Here is a 26,742-nt window from a genome sequence, read left to right as displayed (position 1 = left end):
ACAAATGCCAAGTAAACATGGAAGTAGCACAGAGGAGTGGTATGTTATCCTATCAGTGTATGCATGTCAGATCTGTAAGTTTCTGCACATCCTCAGCTGAAGGAGTCTCTCTAAAGGAAGATGTTTTAACGGAAATGGTGAGAGCAAAATGGTTTGGTGACGAGAAGAAAAACATATGCCTTGCTCGTCAGCAGCTTGCCGTTTCTAGCAGTGTACCACTGTCTGTAGAAACCTCAATTGGCAGCCCTCAAACAAAATAGTTCATCTCCGTTTTTGAGCCAAATGTGTCCTGTTATAGCCGGTTGGGGCGTGTCATTGTTGTTTACAACACCAAATTAAACACATGGCACTGCCCCTGTTCCAAAGTGCGCCGTTCGTGTCCACATAAGTACATCGCGAAATGGCATCTATTTCAAACAGACCGTGAGCTTTTCCGTACTGTCTTCAGCAGAGAAGAATCCCCACCCCAAAAGGCTCATACACATTCAGAGGAGAGCAACGTCACAGAAGACCATCCATTGTATCCTCCATATGATCTGGGACTGAAACAAATGGTACAGTACATTCTACAGAACAAGATGATACCTGCTGTCCTACCAGACAATATACGTGCACCATCACTTGGCCAAGACTACCCAAAATAACTTTGTGTCATAGATGCCCGGGTGTCGTCCCCCTTAGTGACCCTATTTTAATTACAAAGAGAGCTAAAATACTCTCCAACTGGTGCATTGTTGAAGGTAGGATGTTGTTATAAATATGCACATATGCAATGAAATTACACTGTCCTCTGATGTAATGCTTTGTTTGAATAATAGAAGTATCAACCTACTGTAAGCAGTGCCCACTGTGTGGAATGTTTTATCGCTACCAAGAGTGGAAAGACCAACTCCACAACTTTAACGACCACATCATCCTTGACATACACTTATGCCTTATCTTAAGAAACCTTCTACAGGTAACCTTCAATGTATGAATGTTCAGTAAGTACAGCATCTTTCAATGTCTCCAAGTTTGTACATATATATATATATATATATATATTTTTTTTTTTTTCTCAGGCCCATACTGCTGTGAGCAGAGCAGTCGAGTTTTTGCAAGATATGACAGGTCTGAAGTTTCCTCCAGCAGACACAGTGCTTCATGCATACTTGCACTTTGAGGCCTGATCATGAGTACAAGTATCCTGCATTACTTGTGGTGATCATCCCCCTGTGGTGATCATGGATTTACACAAAAAAGGTGTTTTCCATCTATCAGGTATGACTATTGTGATACTCTACTTGCTAATTGTGTTTACATTAACATTTATGTATTTGGCAGACACTTTTATCCAGAGCGACTTACTTTACATGGTCATTGTAATTGGATTTTTTTTTCTTAAATGTTGTTCTTAGTGTGACCTTGTCATAATGCACAATTTTTTTCACTCTTTAGTAAGTGACATCCAGGGTACTGCAGAGAATTTTGATGGGGAGGTCAACCTGGAAAAGTTTTGGGAGGCCATGTCCTGTGATATGATTGGTTGTGGATTTGTTTCAAGTATGAACACAGTGCTTTATACACTATTGGGAAGCGTGTTAAAATGCAACATAATACAATGTGGGGTTTTTTTGTGGTTTTTAAGTGGTAGACACAATCCATGTGCGGTATCACCAACATACCATTTTTGGGCTCCTTGGATAGGGAAGGCCACACGGCGTTCAGACTGTGTATTAAACACAGAGTTTGAAAAGATTCATGTTTCGAAGTCTGTATCTGAAATTTCTGAAATTACGGTTACAGAGGACAGACTCAGAGGGCCCTATTTTAACGATCTGAAACGCAAGTGTCAAAGCGCAAAGCGCAAGTAACTTTGTGGGCGGGTCTCGGCGCTGTTGCTATTTTCCCGGCGGGATAAATGACTCTTGCGCTTGACGCAAATCTAAAAGGGGTTGGTCTGAAGTAGCTTCATTATTCATAGGTGTGGTTTGGGCGTAACGTGAAATAAACCAATCAGAGCATCATCTCACATTCCCTTTAAGAGCAGATGCACTTTTTCCTTGGCGTATTGCTATTATAACGGCGGATTTGCCAGGTGCGCGCCAGGAGCGGTTCACAGCCGAGGAGAGCAACGCTCTCGTCACGGCCGTAAAAGAGAGAGAAGTGAAGTGACATTGGGGATGGAGAAACACACCCACATTATCTATCTATCTATCTATCTATCTATCTATCTATCTATCTATCTATCTATCTATCTATCTATCTATCCATCTATCTATCTATCCATCTATTTATCTATCGTTTGTAATAATATGATTTGCAAAAATGAAAACTGCTGCTTCTGTGTAGATTAGAGAATCAAAGTGTATGCGCGTTGTGCACGCTATACATTATGGTCAAGCATGCGCCCTTAAAATAGCATAATGAACAATGCGCAACGCGCCACTGACTTTAGACTAGGTTTTTTCTGGCCAGTGGCGCAATTGTTTTATGGAACAGTAAAATAGCACCAGGGATTGTTTGCGCCGGAACACGCCTCCTTTTTTGCGCTGAACCGCCCAGGGAGCGCAAGTTCATTCCCTAGTTTAGCGACGTGCTTCTGTGGAGGGAAAAGCGCGCTTTGCGCGGGTGCAAAATAGGAATGAAACGTGCGTCGGTGTACAAAGTCAATTGCGCTGGGTGCAAGATAGGGCCCAGAGAAGAACTGTACAAACAAAAGGTAGGGTTTGTTAGTCAAAAACACTGACTGTGTTGTGTTTTTAATATGACCTTTTTAACAAGACTATATACTTTGTTAGGTTGGGGTCATTCGGAAGTTATGTAAAGAGTGTGGCTTGGACTCCAATGGATCCCGCAGTGATCTTCTTCTGAGGTTGTCAAATGAAATGAAATCCAGACAAACGTATGACAAAATCTTTGACAAAATCTGGGGGGCCTCTGGTAAGTTTAAGTTGACTTGCACATAATATTTTCAATTGCAATCTAGTTTATGTCTAGTTAGAAACAAAACAAACTAATTTTATACTTTGATTTACTCATTGGATGCGATTAATATATTGTTTTTTAGGAGGCTGGGCAGTGATTATGTGCCCATGTGGGATTGTTTATAGTATCAAATGCAATCTGCGAGCTGAGAGCCCTCGAGACTTTGCAGACTTACTATTATCCTGGAAGCATATGCCAAATGTCATAATTTATGACTTTGCACGGGGTCTTGCAACTCACTTGAATTTAAGGGCATCAGAAAAGGTACCTATCTCTCCATTTGAAGGTCGCTTGGCAGAACCCACTCAATCCAACATCGAATTGGCCAAATGTGGAAAGCTTAAAGTGTCGCTACCTTGGCTGAACACTAAGAAGACAGAGCCAGACCTTAATGGTCACCCAGTGACGGGTTCATCGGATCACTATGTGCTGTATGATCGGTTTCATGAAGCCAATACGAAAGACTGCAAAGATGTGTTGAGGAAGCTCACTCTAGTACCTCAATTGGCTGGCAAAGTGAACAGCCAGGTTGCAGAGCAACTCTTCGCAAAGATGAAAAAAAAACAACTACTTTTTGAACATGTCTTTGCCATCGACCCATCTCTTTCAAATGAGGAACATAATTCATCACTATAATGAAAAGAAAAACAACAAATTGCTGGAAAGATTAAAGAAGACATTTGGGGGCATGATGGTGAAAAATGTGTACGGACAAGCTGTGTTTGGTAAATTACCTTTTTTTTTTATATTAACCTACTAATATTTGTAGATAGACATTAAAATATCCTATGTTATAATATTGTAATTGTCCACTAACCACTGATGAATTGAGTTCAGTACAGTTCAATTTAATATCCCTTTAACTCTCTTAAACAGATAATCCTTGTTTCTCCCATGAGGAAGCAGGTGGGACTGATGTTGTGATGGAGGACAGTACCCCGGCTGCTTCAATGGTTACAACTGGTGGTGAGTGTTTTCATTCATGGGTTAAATGGTGGTAACATACTTTAGAAACTGTGTGGTGTATTTTTATTGTGTGTATAATTTATGTCTTCACTGCAACAGGAATGGTTTGTGACATTAAACACTTGTCTGCCAGTAGAAGTTGTTGGGATTTCCAGCCAAGTGATTGGCAGTCATCAATGGTAATATTGTTTGTTTTTATCACACTTTTATTAACACATTTTGTGTATACTGAATGTAATTTTGGTCTCTTTATCTTAATCTGTGGTAAAGCTTAACCAGATTTTGAGTAAAAGTGACAGAGATGAGACAATTGCTCAAGTTGGAAGCATTAAACTGCAGAGAAAAGATTTCTTGACCTTGGGCCTCAATGCAGCGCTTGAGGCAACAGTAAGTGGACAAATAATGATTTAAAAAATAGAAAAATTGACCATACAGCTAATATTTTTTTTTTTAGTAATTAACTAATATATAATATATTTAAAAACAGATTGCAAACAGCTGTCTTGATGTGATCGTCAGGGTGGCTAAGGAAAAGGTATTTTTGCCTACAACTGTATAACTCATGATCACCTGGAGACGTAATTGTGTTTTTGTAATGGATGTGCAAATGAATGCTATGCTTAGGGAACAGATGTGTTTGCAGCAAATTCCTATGTTGTAGTTACCTGGCTACCACCACTTGAATTGGACCCATTTTTATCGTTTCCAGTAAGTCCATCAAGTTGTATTTTATCTAAAACTGGAACAGTTATAAATGCAGTTACAACAAATGAATGGATCTTATGTTCCCCCAAGGATAACATAGGATCCAAGGATTACATTCTGCTCCCTGCTTGAATGCCAGGACACTGGATGCTATGTGTATGTTGTTCCCTTCATTTTTGGGTGAACTAACTCTTTTAAGATTATATGGTGATATTAGGATTCAATAAACTAACAACTGTATTTCACAGGTTCTGAAGCCTAAAAACAAGGCTATGTATTTTTTTGATTCAACTCACCCCTACGGGATTGGTGATGTAAAATATGTGACTGTCTTCAGGTTGCACTTACATATATAAATATTATGTTAAGAGTTCGGAGTTCAAGGTTTGCTGTTCGAAGTTCGTTGTTCCAAAGTTTGCTCTTCATTGATGTTCACTGCTGTTTGTTCTGTGCATGATGTTCATTTGCATGATGATCTGCATGCTGTTTTTATATTCTAAATTTGAAATGTTGTTTTTTGCAATTCAGTCAGGGGTAATTTTTTTGCTTTAGAATAAATATACTTTGCTTTTTGTCCAATTTTTCTGGTTATAATATATTAAAATATTTCTGTTTGATTTTGTTGCAGTAAATTGACAAACAGAATCGCTCCAGGACCATGGAAGCTGATCAAGAACAAGGTTAGTTTTATTAGGCTTTCAAAAAACATAAGCTACTTATATAGATTGTGTTTTTATATGTTTGTCACATCCTTTCCAGGAATAACTTGATGATAATTGCATTGTTTTAGAATGTTCCACAACAGTTGACTGGCTCTGTGGACTGTGGGATCTTCATGCTGATGGTGAGAAAAAAGGGAAAGTAAAAAAAATAAATAAAAAAAAGATAAAATAGGAAATATTATAAGGAAACATGGAATTAGTTTCCATTGTTATGCTGATGACACTCAAATATATATTTCATCACGGCCGGATGAAAACGCTAAATTATCCAAATTGACAGAGACAGAGGTAATACTTATCGGTTCAAAAAACCGCCCACAGAACCTCTCACAATACAACTTTGACATCGTAGGATGTCCTGTTACTTTATCCTCTACAGTAAAAGACCTGGGTGTTATACTCGATTGTAACCTGTCTTTTGAAAATCATATTTCATATGTTACAAGAACAGCCTTTTTCGACCTTAGAAAAATTGCTAAGCTACGTAACATGCTATCAGTTTCTGATGCAGAAAAGTTAGTTCATGCATTCATGACCTCGAGACTAGATTACTGTAATGCTTTATTAGCTGGTTGTCCTGCATCCTCAATAAACAAGCTACAGTTAGTCCAAAATGCCGCCGCTAGAGTTCTTACTAGATCAAGAAAATATGATCATATAACACTGATTTTATCATCACTACATTGGTTACCTATAAAGTTCTGTATCAATTACAAGGTATTGCTACTGACTTATAAAGCCCTAAACGGCTTAGCTCCAGTCTATTTAACGGATCTTCTATCGCCCTTTAATCCATCGCGCTCTTTAAGATCACTAAATTCGAGGCTTCTGGTCATACCTAGGATATCCAGATCAACCAAAGGAGGGAGAGCATTTTCACATTTAGCTCCGAAACTCTGGAATAGTCTTCCTGATACTGTTCGTTGCTCGGACTCACTCTCCCAGTTTAAAACTAGATTAAAGACGCATCTCTTCAGCCAGGCATTCATATAACATTTTAAATCTTACTGTTCAAACTACAATCTGGCCTCTAGTTCATAAATGCCAGAGGAGAACTGGCCCCCGACTGAGCCTGGGTTCTCCCAAGGTTTTTTTTCTCCATTAGGTCACCTGATGGAGTTTTCGGTTCCTTGCCACTGTTGCCTTTGGCTTGCTCAGTTGGGGATATTTTGGGGATATTAATTTAATTTTATCAATCAATAAATTTACACTAGAAACAACCTTGTTGTGTTATTTTGGTTTAATGCTGTGAAGCTGCTTTGATGCAATCTGTATTGTGAAAAGCGCTATATAAATATACTTGACTTGACTTGACTTGATAAATCATAAAAATGAAAACATGATATGGTTGCCTAAACTTGACTGATTTCCTTTTTTGGGGGGGAATTTCAGTATGCTCTGCACATGGTCTTTGAGGCACCATTTGATTTTACAGCTGTAAGTCTTTGTTAAAATATATATATTTTAACTAGATGATATAATCTATTAAATTGATCTATTAACACTTTCTCCCCTTATGCAAGTCGGATTTTCCTCTTATTCGAAAATGGTGGTGCCTTATTCTCATGGAGAATTTTGCCATTGAAAGGTAACTCTCTTGCTTTCTCAAGTTTTTCTCTGTCTATAAATTTACTTAAAAAATGTATTTGTCACAGAAAACATGCTGCCGTTGATGTGCAGGAGCCACCTAAAGCACAAGAAGACACTGAAATCGGCGACAAGGTATGTTTTTATTGTCTCAAACGGGCACATGAAAGAGCATAATTTCAAAACATTAATTTACATGCATCCTGATTAAACCACAATGTATTGTTGAGGACACTTCCAATCTCCCCAGGGACAACAGATGGAAATTAGCTAGCAGCCAAATGTGGTGCATCTCTTCTCTTGTGAGAATAATTCTTTTAAATGAATTAATTATTTCATTCCTTTTTTGTACTCTTCTCTCATGAAGGAACCACAGATGGTCAAAGACCTCAGGACCGCAGTTGGAGGTTTTGTGCAAGAGCCGTCATATCTAGACCTAGAGAAGGAAGACCAGGAAGAGCTTCTTAAGCTTGATCGGGCGGAAAGAAAAGAGGATCTGGAACTGGCCAAAGAGCCTTTCATGTTTCGGTTCCAGTTTCAACAGGACATGGAAGTTTTTCTTTCCAAATGTCACGACGAAAGGCACCTTAGAATAAACTCCATGTGTATGGAGTTTTAATTTATGTTATTTATTTTTCTCTTGAGAATTATTATTGTCAGATTTGTGCCTGTATAACTTTTATAAGATTTATTTTCTTTGGTTTGATTTTGTTTTATATAATGTATTTATTTAGTTTGATTTTGTAATTTAATTTAATTAGAAAACAGCTAGTGTGTGATTTATTTTTATATTTCAGAGGAAAAAACTCATTTTATTTAAATTAATATTTTTGTGTTTTCAGTCAAACTGAAACTGTTGGTTGAGTATTTAAAATTATTTTCAATTGAATAAAATGTTCAAACTCTCAAGCTTTGTTTTCATTGTATTTATTTTTAATTTTATGCTTTGTTTAATGTATAATATTGTTAATCAATCTTAAATATACATTTTCAATTAAATCGTTTAAAACAAAGTCTTTATAATAACGTTGTTTAAAACGTTCCAAAACACGGAAGTAGCGTAATGCCTTGCCGCGCCCACTTCCGCCCTCAGACTGTCGGGCTGGCGCTGTCGTCCTCAGACTGTTATGACGTAATGGTTCTGTGGTTCTGCAGTCAGACCTATCTCATCTGTATTGTAAAAAGCGCTATATAAATAAATAAGGTGACTTGACTTAATTGCTTCTATTGCTCTCTGCTTTTGTAAGTCGCTTTAGATAAAAGCGTCTGCTAAATTATAAATGTATTTTATTTAACAGATTTTATAAGGAAGCAGATTGATGGAGGTGAAATGTGTGCAATGGTACTCTTGGATCTCCAAAAAGCTTTCGACAGTGAATCATTCAGTACTGTAAGATAAATTAAGTGTCATGTTTTTTTTCCAAGTATGCTGATAGCCTGGTTGAACTTTTATTAAACTGGGAGAATTCAAAGTGTAGAAATTGATGGGTTTCTCTCTGAATAAACAATTATTAATAATGGAGTTCCCCAGGGAAGTGTCTTAGGCCCCCTTTTATTCCTCCTATACATAAATGATATGCAAGCAGTTTGTGACTGTAATTTGTTCTCTGCTTTACTGGTTTCAGACACGGATGTCAGTAAAATACAAGTGATATGAGGAGTTATATAAAGTAAGAGAGACTTGTGTAATATCAAACAGAAATAGTGTTGATTATCTTGGCTGTGTCCTTGACAATGATTTAAGTGGTGCAAGTATGGCTATGAAAACTTTAGGTAAGGTTAATGCTAGAACAAAACTTCATGCTAGATATGTTAGTTTTCTGGGTAAACAAAATTTAAAACTACTTGCATCATGTTTAGTGCAATGTCATTTTGAGTAAGCATGCATTTCTTGGATGTCTGATCTGTTTTGTGTATGGTTGGATAAGTTACAGAAATCTCTAAATAAATTGATATGATTTTGGGTTTAAGTAGTTTTTCACATGTTGATGATCCCATTTTAGACATCTAAATAGAAATAGAAATAACAGCATTTATTAGAAATAGAATCTTTTGTAATATTAGAAATGTCTTTACTGTAACTTTTGATCAATTTAATTAATCCTTGATGAATAAAAGTATTGATTTATTTTATTTCTTTCCCCCGCCAAAAATTTAATAAAATTTCTTACTGACCCCAAACTTTTAAACGGTAGTAATTAATATTACAAAAGATTTATATTTCTGTTCTTTTGAACTTTCTATTAATCAAAGAATCCTGAAAAAAAAAAAAATAGAATGATTATATCTAGGGTTGTTATATATATAATAATAATATATAATTTCATATTAGAATGATTTCTGAAGGATCATGTGACTCTGAAGACTGGAGTAATGATGCTAAAATTCAGCTTTGGTCACAGGAACAAATACGACTTTACTATAAATTCACATGGATTTTTATTTATTTATTTAATTGTAATAAAATTTCACAATATTAGTGTTTTTTTAAATGCAGCCTTGGTGAGTAGAATATACTTTTAAAAAACATGCCTGATAAAAGTTGAATAAGGCCATTGGGAATGGCATCAAATACTACAGCAAACTCTTTAGTAGTTACAGGGATCTATATAATGATTAAGGAATTTACAGTAAAGAGATGTTCATTATTCTTAAATAACTGTCTGACCAAAATTATACTGTTATTGTACCAGTTTATGTAAAATAAAGATTTATTTTTAAACGTATTTTTGCTCCAAATCACAGAGTTGTGTGGAGAAAAATTATGCTTAAAAATTAGTTTTGATAATCTATCATTTATTTCGTCTCGTGGTGATGACGTCATCACTCTCGCCTTCGCGCGTCTCCTGAGGCTTTTGAGGTAAACAGTTCACACGTTAAATCACGCAACTACTATACAGTTTACACGGTTTACTCATCATTTTACGGGGTCTTTTTAGAAAGTTTTTCATCGTGTGTCTGTTTCGTTTCCCATACAAAACGGTAAGATGTTAGCGAACTAACTGTTACTTTGTTATGAAGTTATTAGGGAATCGGATTCATATGGACAAAGTACAAGGGTTTATAATTTCGTCAGTGTCTGTCTTTATATTTACATTTATATTACTGTTGTTATATTTTACTGTAGGCTATCATGTATTCTCTATATTCTTGTTGAATGAGTATTGATAGTCTATGGCTCATCACTATTATCAGAGCAGCTGAAAAGCCTCTTAAGTTCATGTCAATAGATCCTGTTTTCTCCTCATTCATTATGCTGATGTCTTCAGATCTGTAAATTGCCACATTAAGCTCATTTTATTGTCAACAGATTTGAGCAAACGACACGATCAGCTATTGTGACATCTGCAAGATATAGGTAAGTTTTATAATGGCTTTTATTTCAATAATCTGTGATGAACCATGTTTCATATGCAACACAATAAACAAAAAAAGTTGAGTTAACTCAATTGGTGCGCCGTTTGTTTCTTGCAAATCTGTAAATACATTTTTATGTTTTAATCTTTTTTTTTTATTCTTAATTTTTTTTATAATGTGACCATAAATACATAAATACTTTTTTGCTTTAAAAATAGCAAAAATCACTATATCTATGTTATATATTTTTTTAGTTGTGTACTTACATTATCCCGACTGTTTCCAACAACTTTCAAACCAGGAGAAATTTGTAATTTAATTCGAAGACACGTACCGTTTCTTTATTTCCGTTTTGTCGCCGTCAATGGCGTCATATCCACGTTCTCCCTGGTTTCCGCTCGTACTGCCATAGCAACTAGAGATTAGAGCCCGACCGATAAAGGATTTTTAAGGCCGATACCGATACAAATATTTGGTGATTTAAAAATCCGATATGTCGGCCGATATATATATATATATATATATATTTTTTAAAATCCAGAAATGCGTAACAAAACATGAACAGATTTTCCCTAACATTAGTTATTTGTAGTTATTTAAGAGTCCTCAGCCTTACTAAAATAATATGATAATGCAGTTTAAAAATAAGTTTTTTTTTTTTTATTAACTTTGTCACAACAGAAAAGAATATATTAAAGTTCTGATAAATATAATGTATATTAAAGTCCGCGTGAACCGGAAGTTGCAAACGACTTTTCTCCAGTGTTGTGACGTATTTCCCAGTGAAAAGGAATATTGAACAGAGGGCAGGGTTTTACTCTAGCGCTCCTCCTCTCCATCTCTCGCTCATTACAGACTAACGGTTTGAGGGGAGTGGTTAAGCGTTTCCCAAACCAAGCCATCAAACCTACGTCATCAGGGAAGGTCCTCCAATGCAGAGGGGAGGGGCATTTTCAGATTTTGATTAAAGATTACGAAGCCAAAAAAATTTTTTGTGTGGATTGACTTGCATGGATGAATTGTTCACCACAAAACGATCAATTTAGGCAAACAAAGTAAATATGGTCAATTTTGATTTCATGTGGACTTTAAAAATACAAACTTAAGATATGAAACTTAAAGTCCTTTGAACAAAAAAAAAACTATTATTATTAATATTGACAGTAATAATTAAAAAAAAATCAATGATGATGATATTATTAATTATTATCATCATCATTTGTATTATTATTAAACAAGACAAAGGTCACTCCTAATTCTATCCATCTATTCCATCAAGCTACAACAAACCATTTTCAATCATCATTTGCTGCCTGCCTTCTAAAATCTACTACTTAGTGATGCACTAAATACATTATGTGACTCGTTAAAGGACAATTCCGGTGAAAAATGAACCTAGGGGTAATTAACACATGGTCACCGAGTCGATCGTTCCGTGGGATGCGTTTTCATGAAAATCTAATGTAAAGAGTTTTATCTCTAAAAACAGATTAGCTTATAACGCTAGTATATGTGGCACAGAGTAAGTAAAAGTAAATCGCTAGTTAATACCACTAACAAGGCTCAAAATAGCCTCACACTAACACGGTAGCATAATGAGGGTCCCTACATGCAAACCGAAGCATTGACAACTTTGTAAGTGTACAGACAGTTTAATAAGAAGATACTTTATAAAGACAGTACATTACGCGTTTACAGGCATTCGTCATCTTGGAAAAGAGTCTCGACTAGTCGCCGTTTATTTTTTGATAAAGTGTGTGCTGTTTAGTTTTCTTAAGTACCGTTTCAAGAACCGTTTAAGCACCGGAACCGTTTGAAAAATACAGAGTAGGTACTGGTATCGGATAAAACCCAACCAATACCCAACCCTAGTTTTATAGTTCAACAATGATAAAATGTTAGAATATGATCTGTATGTTATTCTAATGTTGATCTAGCTTACTGCTAGTCTCATACAGACAAACTAACACAGAATAACATAAATTTCAACACATTCAAATGCAGTTTAGTGTGATAGTGTAATGTTAGACCAAGTGAAACAGCGCTGCGTTACCTCACAAGTTTAATTTGTCTAATAAACTGACCTGTGTGAGTTGTAATTCTGCACTTGCGTGTAGTTCGGTAGAATGAAATGTCCATATTCCTTTTATATCCACGTGTGGAGCTGATAGCTGTCTCTTAGCAATCCCGAACTGCTTCATATCACAGTCATGATAAAAACATTGATGTATTTACTCATCCATAAACATTATAAGTTCGGTCGGCTTGACTTTGACGACAAGATCCATAATTCTTAGCAAATGTTGCGTCATCAAACGCAATTGTTATTGTAAGAGGTTAGCGACCCCTAGCGGTGAAAAAAATTACATAGTGTACGTTTAAAGTGGGTGGACTATTTTATTTTTTACTCAGTAAATGATTTCTTCTTGATTTTGTCGGATCTGCTCCTCCTCCTGCAGTGAAGCTCCTCCTCTTTCAGGTAAGCTCCTCCTCCTTCAGTGAAGCTCCTCCTCCTCCAGTGAAGCCCCTCCTCCATCAGGTAAGCTCCTCCTCCTTCAGTGAAGCTCCTCCTTCAGTGAAGCTCCTCCCACTGCAATTCACCAATAAATGCTGGAATATTCCCATCAGCTACAAGTGAAGACGAGCATCAAACCATCAGGAAGAGCTGAAATCTGCAAAGACAGAGTTTATTGAAGGACAGTGAGAACATGAGAGATCCAGAACACTGCAGAATGAAACACACTGAAGAACAAAGAGGTTGGTGTTTATTCCTGATTCTTCATTAGTGAGGCTGAAGAACATTAAAGGGGTCATATAATGGTACATGCACTTTTACAATTTGATTGTACTGAAATATGTGTTGGCAGTGCCTGTACACAACCATCATAAAATGATAAAAATCCATCCAGTGGTTTTTTTTAAATCTCTTTATATGTTTGACCCTCTCTGAAATCAAGCCGTTCGATTTTGTGACGTCACAAAATCGACGCCCCTCCCACGATTGTGATTGACAGCACTGCGTTTCAACACAGACCCGCCCTCGGTCGTGAGCGAGCTGTCTGTCATCATAGTGCATTGATATGCTGGAGAAGAATGGCGTCTAAGCTAGGGATGGGCGTTTTTCAAAAATATTGCATTCGAATATTCGGGCTCATAAAATTCGAATATTCGTTTATTTAAATGACGTTTAACGAAAAAGACGTTATTTTTTTAAGGTATTTTTTTTTTTAGTTTTGTCACCATTTCTGAAGAAGCTTACGATTAGGCAATATACACAACAAGCTTGCAATATACACAACAATCTTACAATATATGTTAAAGTTTTCTTTTAATTGAAAACATTAAACAGTAGGCCTATGTGTAAACAAAAAAATATAAAGAACAAAAGGATATAAGCTCAAGCAGCGCGAACGGAAAAAAACCCTAATAAAGCATAGTAGCAGATTGCACCAGTTATCGTACAGAATGTTACACATAGGCCTACACTCGTCAGCATATGATTATCGTGTTTATTGTTTCACGTTTATGTTGAGAAAAACAATAATATCCACATGGAGGGGCGCCGCCAGCAATTTATGCTCGAGTGAGAAAACGCGCTGCGCTGACAGACGTTTCAGAGAAACAAAGATAATGGTGTTCTAGTTCTAAGTTTCTAACAGCACTTTGCGTTTTCTGTTCTTAAACCTCTCTCAAAGAAGACTTAAAGGAAGAATATGTCTCAAAATCATTTTGCTATTAGATAAGTTATCATCTCGGATCACTCGCACTACAGCTGCGCTTACCTGCAGTCGTGATGCAGTGATGGACAGCTGTCTTTCCTCAGTCGACTGCTGTTTGGATTTCATGTGATTTCTCATTGTGGTGATGATATTATAACTCCAGATTAATTAATTAATTTGATCAAAAGTAATTCCATTTTGTAAAATCATTTAGTAACCTCATTTTCGACTAGTAATTCCAATCTTCGCGAGGCAGATGACGACATTATGATCAAATGCAAATAAAACTCGAATAGTATTTTATTTTTCGAATAATAATTACAGATCGAATATTCGAATATTCGTGCACATCCCTAGTCTAAGCGATTGTGGCGCTCTGTTCTTGGTGTAGCCTAATAACAGGGTTCCCGCGGGGTCTTAAAAAGTCTAAAATTCTGAACTTCAAATTTAAGGCCTTAAAAAGTCTTAAAAACGGCCAGATTTTCATCCGCGGTCTTAAATTTCATTTAGTCAGGTCTTAAAAAGGGTTTACCCTCGTTTATTTCCAGAAACGCTGGCCGCAGAAAGTTATTACAAAGTAGCAAAAAAGTATCGAGTCGTAGCCTACAAAGCGGAGCTCTAGTGCAGGGTCTCCAACACGTCGCTCGCGGCCTGATTGGAGGTCGCTCGCCAAGAGGCCGTTCACATATCGCGTCTTTTGCGCGCTCAAGTTCGTTCAAATGTAGGCGCGCGGTAAGCGTGCTCATAATAGAAGAGACGCGCTCGTTTTTTCCAGGCGCTGTCTGAAAGCTCAGTCAACAGGAATGATGGGGGTGCACCCAAACACTACGGGTGGTGTTCCCTTCTCCGTAAATGAATCTTGTAGCAGAGCTACAGCAAGCGTTTTTCGGTGGTGGGAAATCCATTAGCCACTAAAACTTCTTTGTCGTTGTGGAGAGCGCAGGGCATGGTTGCATAGCAACGACAGACGCCACGGGAAAATCTGACCTAATTTTACTATTAATAATAAAAGATAAGCTAAAGTGCATTGTAAATGTCAGTAATTTATCTTTTTGGACTCATTCTTTTTATAAAAAAAAATATTTAAAGTCTGAAATATGTGAGGTTTATCTTTTTATAAAACCTTTTTTGTCAAACCTTTATTTTAACTTGTACATGTTAGTATATAACATGCAAGACACAAATATTCATTTTTAATGGAAATTTATTTGTTATTTGCTGGTTTTCGACATAAAACATGGTGAATTGATTTCATTGTGTAGTATTTGTACTTTTTGAACAGGATTCTGTGATCATTTTTGTCACTATAATCATGAAATTAAATGTTCATGCCATTTCATCTCTAGTCATGATCAACTAAAATCAACTAGTTATGTGTTTTTTACAGTATAATATGCAAAGTACAATTTTCTATAAAAAAAAATATTTGATTCTGTTCTTTTCTCTGACACGCGTTGTTGGGTGTGGAAGGTTACTAATGTGATTTATCTGTAAATTAAATTAATGCTTTTTCAATTACTGAATTCACTGAAATAAAATTAATTCTTTGATTTGAATATTTATTTGGTAATGCGTCGTGTAGGTCTTAAATTTCAATCTTTATGGTCTTAAAATGTCTTAAAAGGGTCTTAAATTTGACTTACTGAAACCTGCAAGAACCCTGTAATAAGGAACACAGCATCATTTTGATGTTTTTGATGGAATATTCCCAAAGCATTGATGCGGGGATTCCCCACGATCAACAAGTCAGTTCACACCAGACTGCTTTACAAACGAAGGCCAGTAAAGCTGGTTTTGCTAAGAAGCTGTTCCTGAAAATAGGATCTTCCTGTTCCTGCTGCACCTCCAGAAGAACTGAAGTGAGTGTAACGTTTTATTAACCTTTATATTAATATTTATATTAATCTTTGCGTATCGCTTGCTGCACCTTCACGATGAATGCGGCTGTTTACACTCAGGGTACATTAAGGCATGTTTTCTATGTATGACGATATCTCAATATAATTCATAATCCCACATTTATAATGAACACCGCTTTATGGTTATTGTGTTATTGTGTTACAAACGGTGTCGGCAAAGAACAGAGGGCGGGGTGAGCAAAGCTCATTATCATTTAAAGACACATACACTAAATTGGCGTGCTGAAAACAGAGCTGTTTTTTACCAGGTAAAATGAGTGTTTTCATACAATTCTAATGAGAATTTTTAGTTAAAGTACATTACAAACTTCTAATTTAGACCCTAAAGAATCATATTAGCTTGTTTAAAAATGGCATTATATGACCCCTTTAAGGTTATAAAGCAGTTCATCAGATTTAGCTCTGTTATAGTAGGACCAATCTAGTTGTGAATTAGAATTAAAGCAGTAAATAATATGAACCGGGTGCAAACATTTTTTTTAACAAGGATGTTTGTTATCTGTAAGTCTATATTAGTATAATCTGAGCATTTTTTTTCTGTTTATTATACATCTGGTTCACAATTACTGCAACCATGTTACCAAAATTATGGATATGTCTTAATACAGTTTTTGCGCATTCCAAAATATTGTTATTATTTTGCTAAAACACCAACATTTAAAAAAAAAAAATCAAATAAATAAACTTTGCTACACGTGGGTTAGTTTGTGTAAAAACAGGGAGTGTTAAATAGCATTATTGCATATTTTTAAAATGTTAATATTTTAGGTAGTTTCATAGTTTATCAAATATTTAATAGTTCTCACTAAAAAAATGTGATTTATTGTGAAATGTGAGCCTTATAAATGAACAAAGACGTTTGCTTTCCTGCTCCAACCCCCTCTTTCTTACCACAAGGGCCATTAGTGATCCGTAAAGAAGTGCTGATAGTGATAAAGGTCTGTCGGCCAAGATGTGTGTGTACATCTGAGGTTTGCTAAATGTCACACCTTCAGTACGATGTGGGAAAGCTGTAATCTGCTGATTGGTCAGTTTAAATGTCTCACATTTTGTTTGTCACAAGATCAAGAAAGAGATTAAAGAAGATTGTAATCTCTGTTTACTGCTGGTGTTAAGATGCGTTTTGGTTGATTGGACCATAAGTAGACGAGGGACACACATTCCCATTTACACCTGGTGTTTTAATCTGTCTCTTTTGTCTACTTTCGACCACTTCTGTCCTGAGTTCTTCAAGGGGAAGGTCTGTGGGCCGGCAAATTAATGCGTTTCCGACTACCTCTAGAAGTGGTCAAAAGTGGACAAGCTCAAAGCGTTTTAGAGGCGTTTACTCCAGTGTTTTGCTTTTCTAACTACTAGGGCTGGGACAATAAATCGATGCATCGTGAATCGAGAAATGATTCCTGATTGATTCTGAGATTTTCCGAATGCATCGTGATTCTCTCTCGAATCGATTCTAAGCTTAGTTTTTAACAGCCGATGTCACTGCGTGCTTTAGAAACAGCCGTACTCTGCTTGCTTCCATGGCTTACACACTGCTTGAACCTTCTATAAAATAATCATTCATAAACTCTGAAAAGGTTGAAGTGAATTACAAGGGTGTTTGCAGTGGGCCGTTTACATTAATCTTGGGTCATAAAAGCATTCTGAGGTGCGAGTACATTCTCAGACTCAGACGAACGCATGATCGCTCTTCTTCGTGAGCATTTAAGCGTGCTGTTAAAAGCTAGCCTACAGCGCCATCTGCTGTTAAAAACTGAGCTCAGAATCAATTCGAGAGAGAATGGCGATGCATTTTGAAAATATTGTAATCAATCCACGAATCGAGATTTCATCTATTTATTTTCCCAGCCCTACTTACTACGTTTATTTCCGTCGTTGGTAGTGGTGGGTGGTAATAGACGAGAAATTTCTTTATTCATTTGACAATCCTAAAGCCTGAACCACTGCCTGATGCCACCCTTATTCTCCCTCACAAAAACCTTTCTTTTCCCATGAGAAACTTTGCATTTGAATAAAAAAAGTTTCAATGCAAAACATTTTGCAAGCAGACGCAAAGTTTCTCGGGAGAACATAAGTTTATTGTGGCAACGCAAAAGCAATGAAATATAATTTTTCCTCCCATCATAATGTCCTGTTATAAGGGGCTCTATAGATGCGTGCCTATAATGAATAAAGAATATATTTTACAACAGTTCTTTCTGGTTCCTCAAATCTGGGAACCTTTTCCAGCGGTGCAATATTCCCACAGTATCAGCACTGGGACCGTTTGCTTTTTTTTAACGTTTGACTCAATAGTTTGCTTGTGTTTATTTCCTGTTGTCTTTTATTATGGCTATTATATTGTCTACTGTATTATAGTGTATACTGTCTTGTTAATTTAAATATTGTTGTTCAATAAATATTATTTTATAAATATTATGCCGTATTTGGTATTGAGAAATGGTCCGTTAGTGATTGATATATGGACTTCAGTGAAGTTACAGTATTACACCGTTAGATGGCTGTCTTTAAGAGTTAGTCAGAACAAGGAACTTGTTTTAGTGCTGTTGTGGGAAATCTTTTAAAAAGATAAAGATTGCTCAACTCAATACTTTCTGTTATTAGATGAGGGTTTTATATATTTTTTCACTATATATTTTTTCTCTTTGATTGATTTACTGAGCATTTTTCTAACTTTAATTTCAGGCCTGATGGATGAGAGTGAAGAAGTGAATGAAGTGGAGAAACATCAAAGAAGATCTCAGAAATCTTTCACTTGCACTCAGTGTGGAAAGCGTTTCACATGCAAACGTTATCTCAAGACTCACATGAGGATCCACACTGGAGAGAAACCGTTCACATGTGATCAGTGTGGAAAGAGTTTTGCACGACAAGGACACCTTAAGTCCCACATGAAGATCCACACTGGAGAGAAACTGCATGAATGTGATCAATGTGGTAAAACATTTTTGTGGGCTTCAGCCCTGAAGAGGCACATGTTAGTTCATTCACAGGAGAAACCACATTCATGTTCTTTGTGTGGAAAGAGTTTTTCACTTCTGCAGAGTTTTAAGGCACATCAGAAAATGCATACTGGTGTAAGAAATCATATGTGCTTTGAGTGTGGGAAGACTTTTATTAGAGCTGAAGATTTGAAACGGCACCAGAGAATTCACACTGGAGAGAAACCTTACAAGTGTTCACACTGCGACAAGAGATTCAATTGGTCAGAGAACCTGAATACACACGAGAGGATCCACACTGGAGAGAAACCTTACAAGTGTTCTCACTGTGACAAGAGATTCAATTGGTCAGAGAACCTGAAAAAACACGAGAGGATCCACACTGGAGAGAAACCGTATCACTGCACTGCATGTGGGAAGAGCTTCACTCAATTATCTAATCTACAAAGACATACAAAAACTCACATTAAGTAGCTTATCTTCAGTTTCAGCACTTTCAAGTGCGATGCCACCTCTCTTTCATATTAGTTTGTCTTAACCAGCCTCAACCACGGCTGTAGACAGTTATGAAGTCACTGAGGTCCAGTCTTCAGTATATTTCCGAGGTGTATATAATAAAGGTTGTGAAATAATTCGCTAATATAGTATTAACTCTACTTTAGTGCTGCAAGGATATTGCACAGCACCAAGATCTTCTCGTCTGAGCTCTGCGGTCTGTCGCCGCTCATCAACATCAGAATATTGAGATGACCAATACAATTAAAGTAGACAGGCTTTATGTTCACAGAAGCTGCTGAGCGCATGTTCTAGCGCTTCAGTTAACGGTCATGAAGTGTGAGATCAAATATAGCTAAACTAAACATTTCATATTTTACATCTATTTTAGGATAGAAATGTTAAACAACAGACAAAAATAATCAGGAAAACTGATGTACAGCTCAGCTTTAGGAGGGGAAGAGACATACCATAGTAGGGAGACTGAGAGAAAAAGAAAGAGTGATGGAGATTTTAGCCTTTATATGTCTTGAAATGCACATGTGTTTTCTCGGGGGAGCATGACTCCGAACCCCATGAACTACCTCATATCTGGGACACCGCCGATTCTAGAACTCTACAGCCCTGGCCACAACCATCGACTGAGGTCATATGCATTCAAGAAACATGGTTAAAACCACACCTTGATTTTGCATTGAAAGGATACAATGGCATTAGATGTGATAGAGGAAAAGGCAGAGGAGGAGGGTGTATGACATTTAAATTAGGAATACCGTATAGGTTTATTAATTCCAAGGATCATGAATTTGTGGTAACTGAAATATTTAATAAAGGTAGTGGTAATTTTACTATCATTAACTATTATAATCCATGTAAAGCATTAAATAGTGAGTTATTGAAAAGTATTGTTAAGAGAAGCCACAGAGAGATTTGGTGTGGGGACTTCAATGCTCACAACAGTTTATGGGGTAGTAAACAGACAGATTTGAATGGTGAGGCAGTAAAAGAAATGATGAATGATAGAATGTTTATAAAAATGAAGCTTCTTGTATAGACTTAACTCTAGTTGATAGGAAAATTGCCAGTAGATGTAAATGGAAAATAGATCAAAGCACAAGCATGGGTAGTGATCACTTCACAATTACATGTGCAGTTGATATTGAATTTAAGATTGAACAGAGTTATGTGCCCCAAAGATGGAATTTAAAAAAAGCAGATTGGGAGAAATTTGTTGAAAGCTGTGTGTGGTATATTGAAATACATGTATGAACAGTAGGTGTCACTAAGTTACCAGTTACCTAGTAGAAGAGAAATGCCACGAAGAAGTGTTGCGAGGATGTTGAAATAAAAAGGATCTAGATCAATGTCGAGTTCTCTGAAGTTTATTACAGTGAAATATACAACATATTGGCGACGAGGATGGCCCTACTTGCTCTCTCGCCCCCTCCTACATTTTTGGAAACTCCGTTTGAGCCAACGATACCGTTTAATTCATGGATTCGTATGTTTGATAACTATGTGACTGCACTGTCAGCAGAGGACATACCGGAGAAGAGAAAGCGTGCTTTGCTTATTCACTCACTGTGGCTAATGATAGTTGTGAGACTGCGCTGACTGCTTTACGAGCATTTTTTGTTCAGAAAGTGAACGTGGTTGCTGAGAGGAATAAATTTCGCCAGCGCGCTCAGAGACTTGGTGAACCTATCGTGCAATATGTGGCTGCTCTGCGTGAACTGCTTGTGAACTGTGACTTCGGTGTGCTCACGGATGACATGATTAGAGATCAGATTGTAGAGAAGACATGCACTCCACGTATTCGGGAACGTCTGCTTTTGGAAACGGACCTCACTCTTCAAAAGGCAATTACTATTGCCGGACAAATTGAGTCTGCAGTAGCGGAAGCTAAAGCTATGGAGCGCACTGAAGCTTCAGTTAAAGTAGTGCATACTGGCTCACGTGACTGTGCAAAACCGCTGTGAAAACAGAGATCTACTCCACGTAAGTCCACAATGTCTCATTCGATGCCATCAAATGAATCACAGAAAAAGATGATGGATGCAAAAACATGCTTCCATTGCAGAGTTACTTCACATCTTGCAAACTACCCCAAATGCCCAGCCAAATTCGATTCGATTACGATTATTGAAGTCCCGATTCGATTACAGACGATTTTCGATTATTAACGATTCTCGATTAGCGATTATTGATTTTTCATTTCACAACAGTAAACGAAAATACACTACAAAGTGATTGCAGTATTAAAAAAAAGTCAGCTGTTGAATTACTTAACTCTTTTATTGACAACAACTCAAAGCACTTTCTGAGTTTCTGTGTCGTGTAGTTATAACTTCAGAACTATTTGTATGAAGCTTATGTTCTGTAGAACACAGAAATGAATACATCACATTGTGTTGTGACTCAAGTTGAACTAAACAATAACAAAAGGAAAGGCTTATTTCCTTTAGGAAGGAGATCTGGACCAACATACTGTAGAAATTGGACAATTTTCTTCTAGAAAGACAAGGTGTTCAGGTGGAGGAAGACTGCAGGTTGCAGTCGAAACATGTCAAGGTAAAGAAAAAGTTTTTTCTCCACCTGAACACCTTGTCTTTCTAAAAGAAAATTGTCCAATTTAATCATTAAGAAGACAAAATGAACATTTTTTTTAACAACTTACTGTAGCTTCAGCTTATATACTGTACTGTAGAACACAGTGACAAAATGCAACACACTAACTTGTGAGTAATCAAGTTGTACTAAACATTCATAGCTCTGGAATGACCAGATTCTTATGGAGGAAGACCAGCTGGTCCACATGTTGTGGCGTGAGTGTGCTCCGTTGTGCTGACACGTCTCCCGCACTGGAGAACACTCTCTCTGCAGCAACGCTCGTACCTGGTATACATAAATATCGTTTGGCCAGCTTTGCTAGGAGAGGATACACATGATGGTTGGTGCTCCACCACTCAAGGGGGTCATCGGTGAGAGGAAGTGAAGGGGCCTCCAGATACATGCGAACCTCTTCCTCAGCCCTGGTGTGTGCCGACTTGGGCTCTGCTGTGGTGACAGCAACATTAAATGTTTGGCCCAGCAGTGCAGTCAGAGAAGATGGTCTTGAGGTAGAGGACTTCATCCAGCTCCAGGGCTTCGTCGCAAACCTTCTGAACTGCATCATCCTCCTCACCGTCATCATGCCCCTCAGCCATGTCATCACCTTCCCCCTCAGGGACTTCAGCCTCTTGCCTCATCACCTAACACAGGGAAGCAGTGAAATAAGACACAAAGGATACAAAGCACACAACTGATACAAAGCATTCTATTAATCAGATCATTAATTAATCATTCTCTAAAAAAGTAGAATTATTAATATCAAAAGAGAGAATACCTCGAGGGATGATGCAGCCTCTGTAGTCACTCTGCTGTATGTCTCCACTTTTTCATCCTCTGAAAGGAATGGGAGAGCTTTAAAGCGAGGATCCAGGCAAGAAGCTGTATGGAGTGTGTGCCTCTCTTTTGTAGATGTGTATCTCTTCTTCAAATCTTCCCGGATGGCATGCTTGATTTCCCGGGTCATCGGATCATCCTCTGGTGCAGGGGTGAAGTCGGCCAGGAGCTGTGTGTGTAGTGGGGCGATGATTGAGAGAGTAGGCATGCTTTCCTCAGACATTGTGGTGGTGGCCAATTTCATGGGCTTGAGGGTCTTCACAAGGTGTTCAGCGCCGGACACGTCTCCCTCACTCAGTGTGCAGATGTCATGCGCACCTTTCCTCACCTGTAAGGATGATGGGAATTGAGAACAGGAAAAGTTAAAATAAAGGAATTAACAACACTGTATGCTATAAGAGTTCTCCATTCACGCCAACACAACGACTCACAGTCATTTAGACTAAGTCTCAAACACATGCACCAGTGCCTCCTCAAGGCTGTCGTGTCAAATTGACAAACAAAACTAAAGACATTTTCTGTATATGTATATCAGTCCCTCCAGAAAAACGCGGAGTTTTTTTGTGATTGTTGCGGGCAAAAATCCTTGATTATGCGGCACGTTTTCTTGAAAAATGCGATGGAATATGCGGGATTTTTATGCGATGAAATTGTGGGAACTTGCAAAAACTGCGTTTTAATGAAAGAGAAAAAAAAGTGATTCCCCCAACAAATATATTAAAAAATACCTATATTTTTGTGAATTGGTGAATATTCAGGTGAATATTGTTTCGTGGCCACGAATTAATAATACCTTAGCAAGTTAAACTAATTTGTTCCCTCGTTTTACTATATTGTGGCCATGTAATTCGTTAAATCAAAATGAGGGAGGGAATTAGTTCAACGTGTCCACGATTTATTAAAACGAGGGAACAAATAAGTCGTCGTAACAACTAATTATTTAGATCAGTGGACACAGGGCGCATAAAAGAACAAGCAGAAAGAGAGAGAGAGAGCGCCCTGGCCGCGCACGCGCACACTCACCGCCTTCAAACAATATGCTATATTGCTCTCTCCCTCGCGCATATCAACATCAATTGACACAATAGTAAAAGGTCGAAAGACCGATTGTGTTTTATAGATTTAGTAGTTTGTTCATATAAAGTGTTTGATTAGCAAGTACATGTTCAGGAAATGCATAATACAAATTGTATGGGTTAATGTAACGGAAACGGACTGTTTTATCGTTGTTTTTTGAAGAAGCAGCAGCATTACTCTTGTCTCGGAGAATACAACACAGGCATAGCGACAATTTTGCATATAAATTACTATTTATAGGGCTTGAATTACAACCTGAAACTGCATGCGCGGGGTAAAACTGCTGGGGTAAAACTGTAGCTCTGCGGTTCTGCAGACAGATAATATTATTGGAGATATTATTGGTTTCATCGGCATGACGGGGTTTGCAGCTTTTCAATGATGTTGCGTAATTACGTCACTTCATAACGTTCCCATGGCAACAGGGGAAATGGCTGCGCTTGTGTGAAGTAAACGCAACATTTTTCAACTTTCTGCTAAGATATATGTGACTTTTTTCAACGAAAATGCGGGGATTATGAAATCATGCAAGCCCGCAGTTAGTTAGTTTTGTGTGTACAATATCATATTTTTATAATATTTTTATTCTAAAGTCTAGTTTTTTTTTTTCAATTAACTAAAATATTTTTCACACCTTGGCTTGCTACTAGGTCTGATTAAATCTTAAATCCCATACTTACTTGAGGGGAGAGGAGCGCAGCGCAGATGGCAGGCTGCTGTTCAAGGAACCGATCAACCATGTCAAAGCCACTATTCCACCTTGTTGGAGCATCTGTCTTCAGTTTGTGTTTAGGCAATTCTGGTAAAATTAAAAAAGAAGAAGAAAAGCTAATTACTAGTAGCCTATATAAGGAATTATATTTTTAAATAGCCTACTGGTAATTTAGAAACTAATAAAAAGCTTGCTTTGAATGCAACCGTTAAAATAGATTCACTTCTATTACAAAGGTAAATATTTTATTTTTTAAATTAATTTTAAGCCTTTTGCTTACCGAGTAAGGCCTGCTTTTGTTCCAGCACATGACTGGCTGTGGTGCTGCGGTGGAAGAAGGCGGTGATCCGTCTGACTCGACCCAACAGTCGGGCTACAGCGGGCAACTTCAGCGCTCGTTGGCAGGCGAGGTTTAGGGTGTGAGCATAACAACGGACATGTAGAAAGTTGCCAAGCTCTGCAGCCACGTTCATATTTGAAGCGTTGTCGGTGACTAGAACCAGGTCGTGTGTCTCTATCCCCCACTCGTCCGCCACAGCTTTGAGAAACTCGCAAATATTAGCGCCCGTGTGGCTATCATCCATAGCTCTCGTCTGAAGCACGTATGAAATTAGCTTCCACTCACTGTTGACATGATGAGCTGTAACGGTCACATATGAGACGGTGGCTCTGGAGGTCCAGGCATCGCAAGTTATTGCTACCCTGGGAGCAGACTTGAGGGACACTTGCACTAAAAACTTTGTCTCCTTGTAAAGAATAGGAATCGACTTGTGTGTAAAAAAGCTCCGGGATGGTATCACATACCTTGGCTCCATACTGTGGACCATGTAGCGGAAGCCTTGGTTTTCAACCACACTGTATGGCCTCATATCTTTAGCTATAAAATAAGATATCGACGTTGTGATTTTCTTAGCTCTCTCCGAGCCCGGGGCCAATTTTGTCATATCGTGGAGAGTGCGCTGATTCGGTGGGATGACGGGCTTCAGGCGGTTGTCTTTAACCCACCCTGCCTCCTCTGGATGAAAGCGGGAAAGGTGGGCCCTCAAGTTGCTCGTATTGCCGCAGTACTTAAGTTTAGTGTGGCAATGTCGACAGACGGCATGCGTTTTATCAACATGTTTAGAGCTCCTGCCATGAAAACCAAAATGAATCCACACGCTTGCTTTGAGCCCAAATGGAGCTGGGTGGATCGGTTGGTTGCTCGTTTCTGGTTCTTCCATTTTACAGACCTGCTCTCACTCGCTCTGGCTGCCGTTACACGCGCTTGCTAACTGGAACTGGGCGGCGTGGGCGCGTTCGTGATGTTCAACTTCCGGTATAACATTTTTTACAAAATAAAATAATGCAATTTTTTTTTTTTTTTTAATAAATAAAAATCGATTTTTGAAAATTTAATAATCGATTCATACTCGTCCACAACGTACTCGCGATTAATCAATAATCGATTTTTTTTCACCACCCCTAGTCTAAATGCAGACAGTGTGGTAAAGTTGGACATTTTGCCAGAGTTTGTCGCAGTTCTGCATCCACGTGCAATGTACGAGAAGTTTCTGCACCTGAGTTAACTGTCTTAAAGGTCCTGTTCTTCGTGATCCCATGTTTCAAACTTTAGTTAGTGTGTAATGTTGCTGTTAGAGCATAAATAATATCTGTAAAATTATAAAGCTCAAAGTTCAATGCCAAGCAAGATATTTTATTTAACAGAAGTTGACTACAGTGAACGGCTCGTTTGGACTATATCCCTCTACTTCCTTCTTTAATGATGTCACTAGAACCGTTTTTTGACTAACCTCCGCCCACAGGAATGCTCACTCAACTCTACTGGCTACTTGCGCACTTCTTATAACTGTGTTTACTCAGCTCTTACGGTGATTTTCTGAAGTAAAACTGACGCTTCATCTTTTGTGTGATGTACAATAAACTTTATTAAACTCATCAGTATATGTTTGATCATCATTCAGACAGCAGACTTGTAGCAGCTAGGCTATTAATAAATAATGGATACATACAAGCAGATGACAAATACGTTATAATAACCGTAATTAAACTACTAAACTATACCTGTTTCATCTCTATACAGCACTCTGACTCTGTAGGCATTATTGTCCGACTCGAAATGAACACCGTTAC

General features: G+C 37.6%; 1 protein-coding gene and 1 long non-coding RNA gene across 2 annotated transcripts; one reads left to right on the top strand and one right to left on the bottom strand.

Moving 5' to 3' along the window:
• Positions 1–9,786: 9,786 nt before the first annotated feature.
• LOC311085311 lies at positions 9,787–20,736 on the top strand. Its single transcript, XR_014606789.1, has 5 exons — positions 9,787–9,929; positions 10,258–10,305; positions 12,764–12,843; positions 12,933–13,061; positions 18,628–20,736. It is a non-coding gene; the product is annotated as an uncharacterized lncRNA (long non-coding RNA).
• A 1,717-nt stretch (positions 20,737–22,453) lies between these two features.
• Positions 22,454–24,999, bottom strand: LOC311085954 (E3 SUMO-protein ligase ZBED1-like; the record flags this gene model as incomplete). The annotated part of the gene is made up of 4 exons (XM_084118573.1): positions 24,893–24,999; positions 24,581–24,699; positions 22,765–23,151; positions 22,454–22,630 (listed from the first exon to the last, which is right to left on the bottom strand). Exons 2-4 carry the CDS (start codon positions 24,638–24,640, stop codon positions 22,454–22,456), a joined length of 624 nt encoding a protein of 207 aa, XP_083974699.1. The 5' UTR covers positions 24,641–24,699; positions 24,893–24,999.
• Between the last annotated feature and the right edge of the window lie 1,743 nt (positions 25,000–26,742).

The sequence above is a fragment of the Abramis brama genome (assembly GCF_963993115.1).
Source record: "Abramis brama genome assembly, chromosome: 6".
Taxonomy (NCBI): Eukaryota; Metazoa; Chordata; class Actinopteri; order Cypriniformes; family Leuciscidae; genus Abramis; species Abramis brama.
This window is presented reverse-complemented; position numbering and strand designations above follow the sequence as displayed.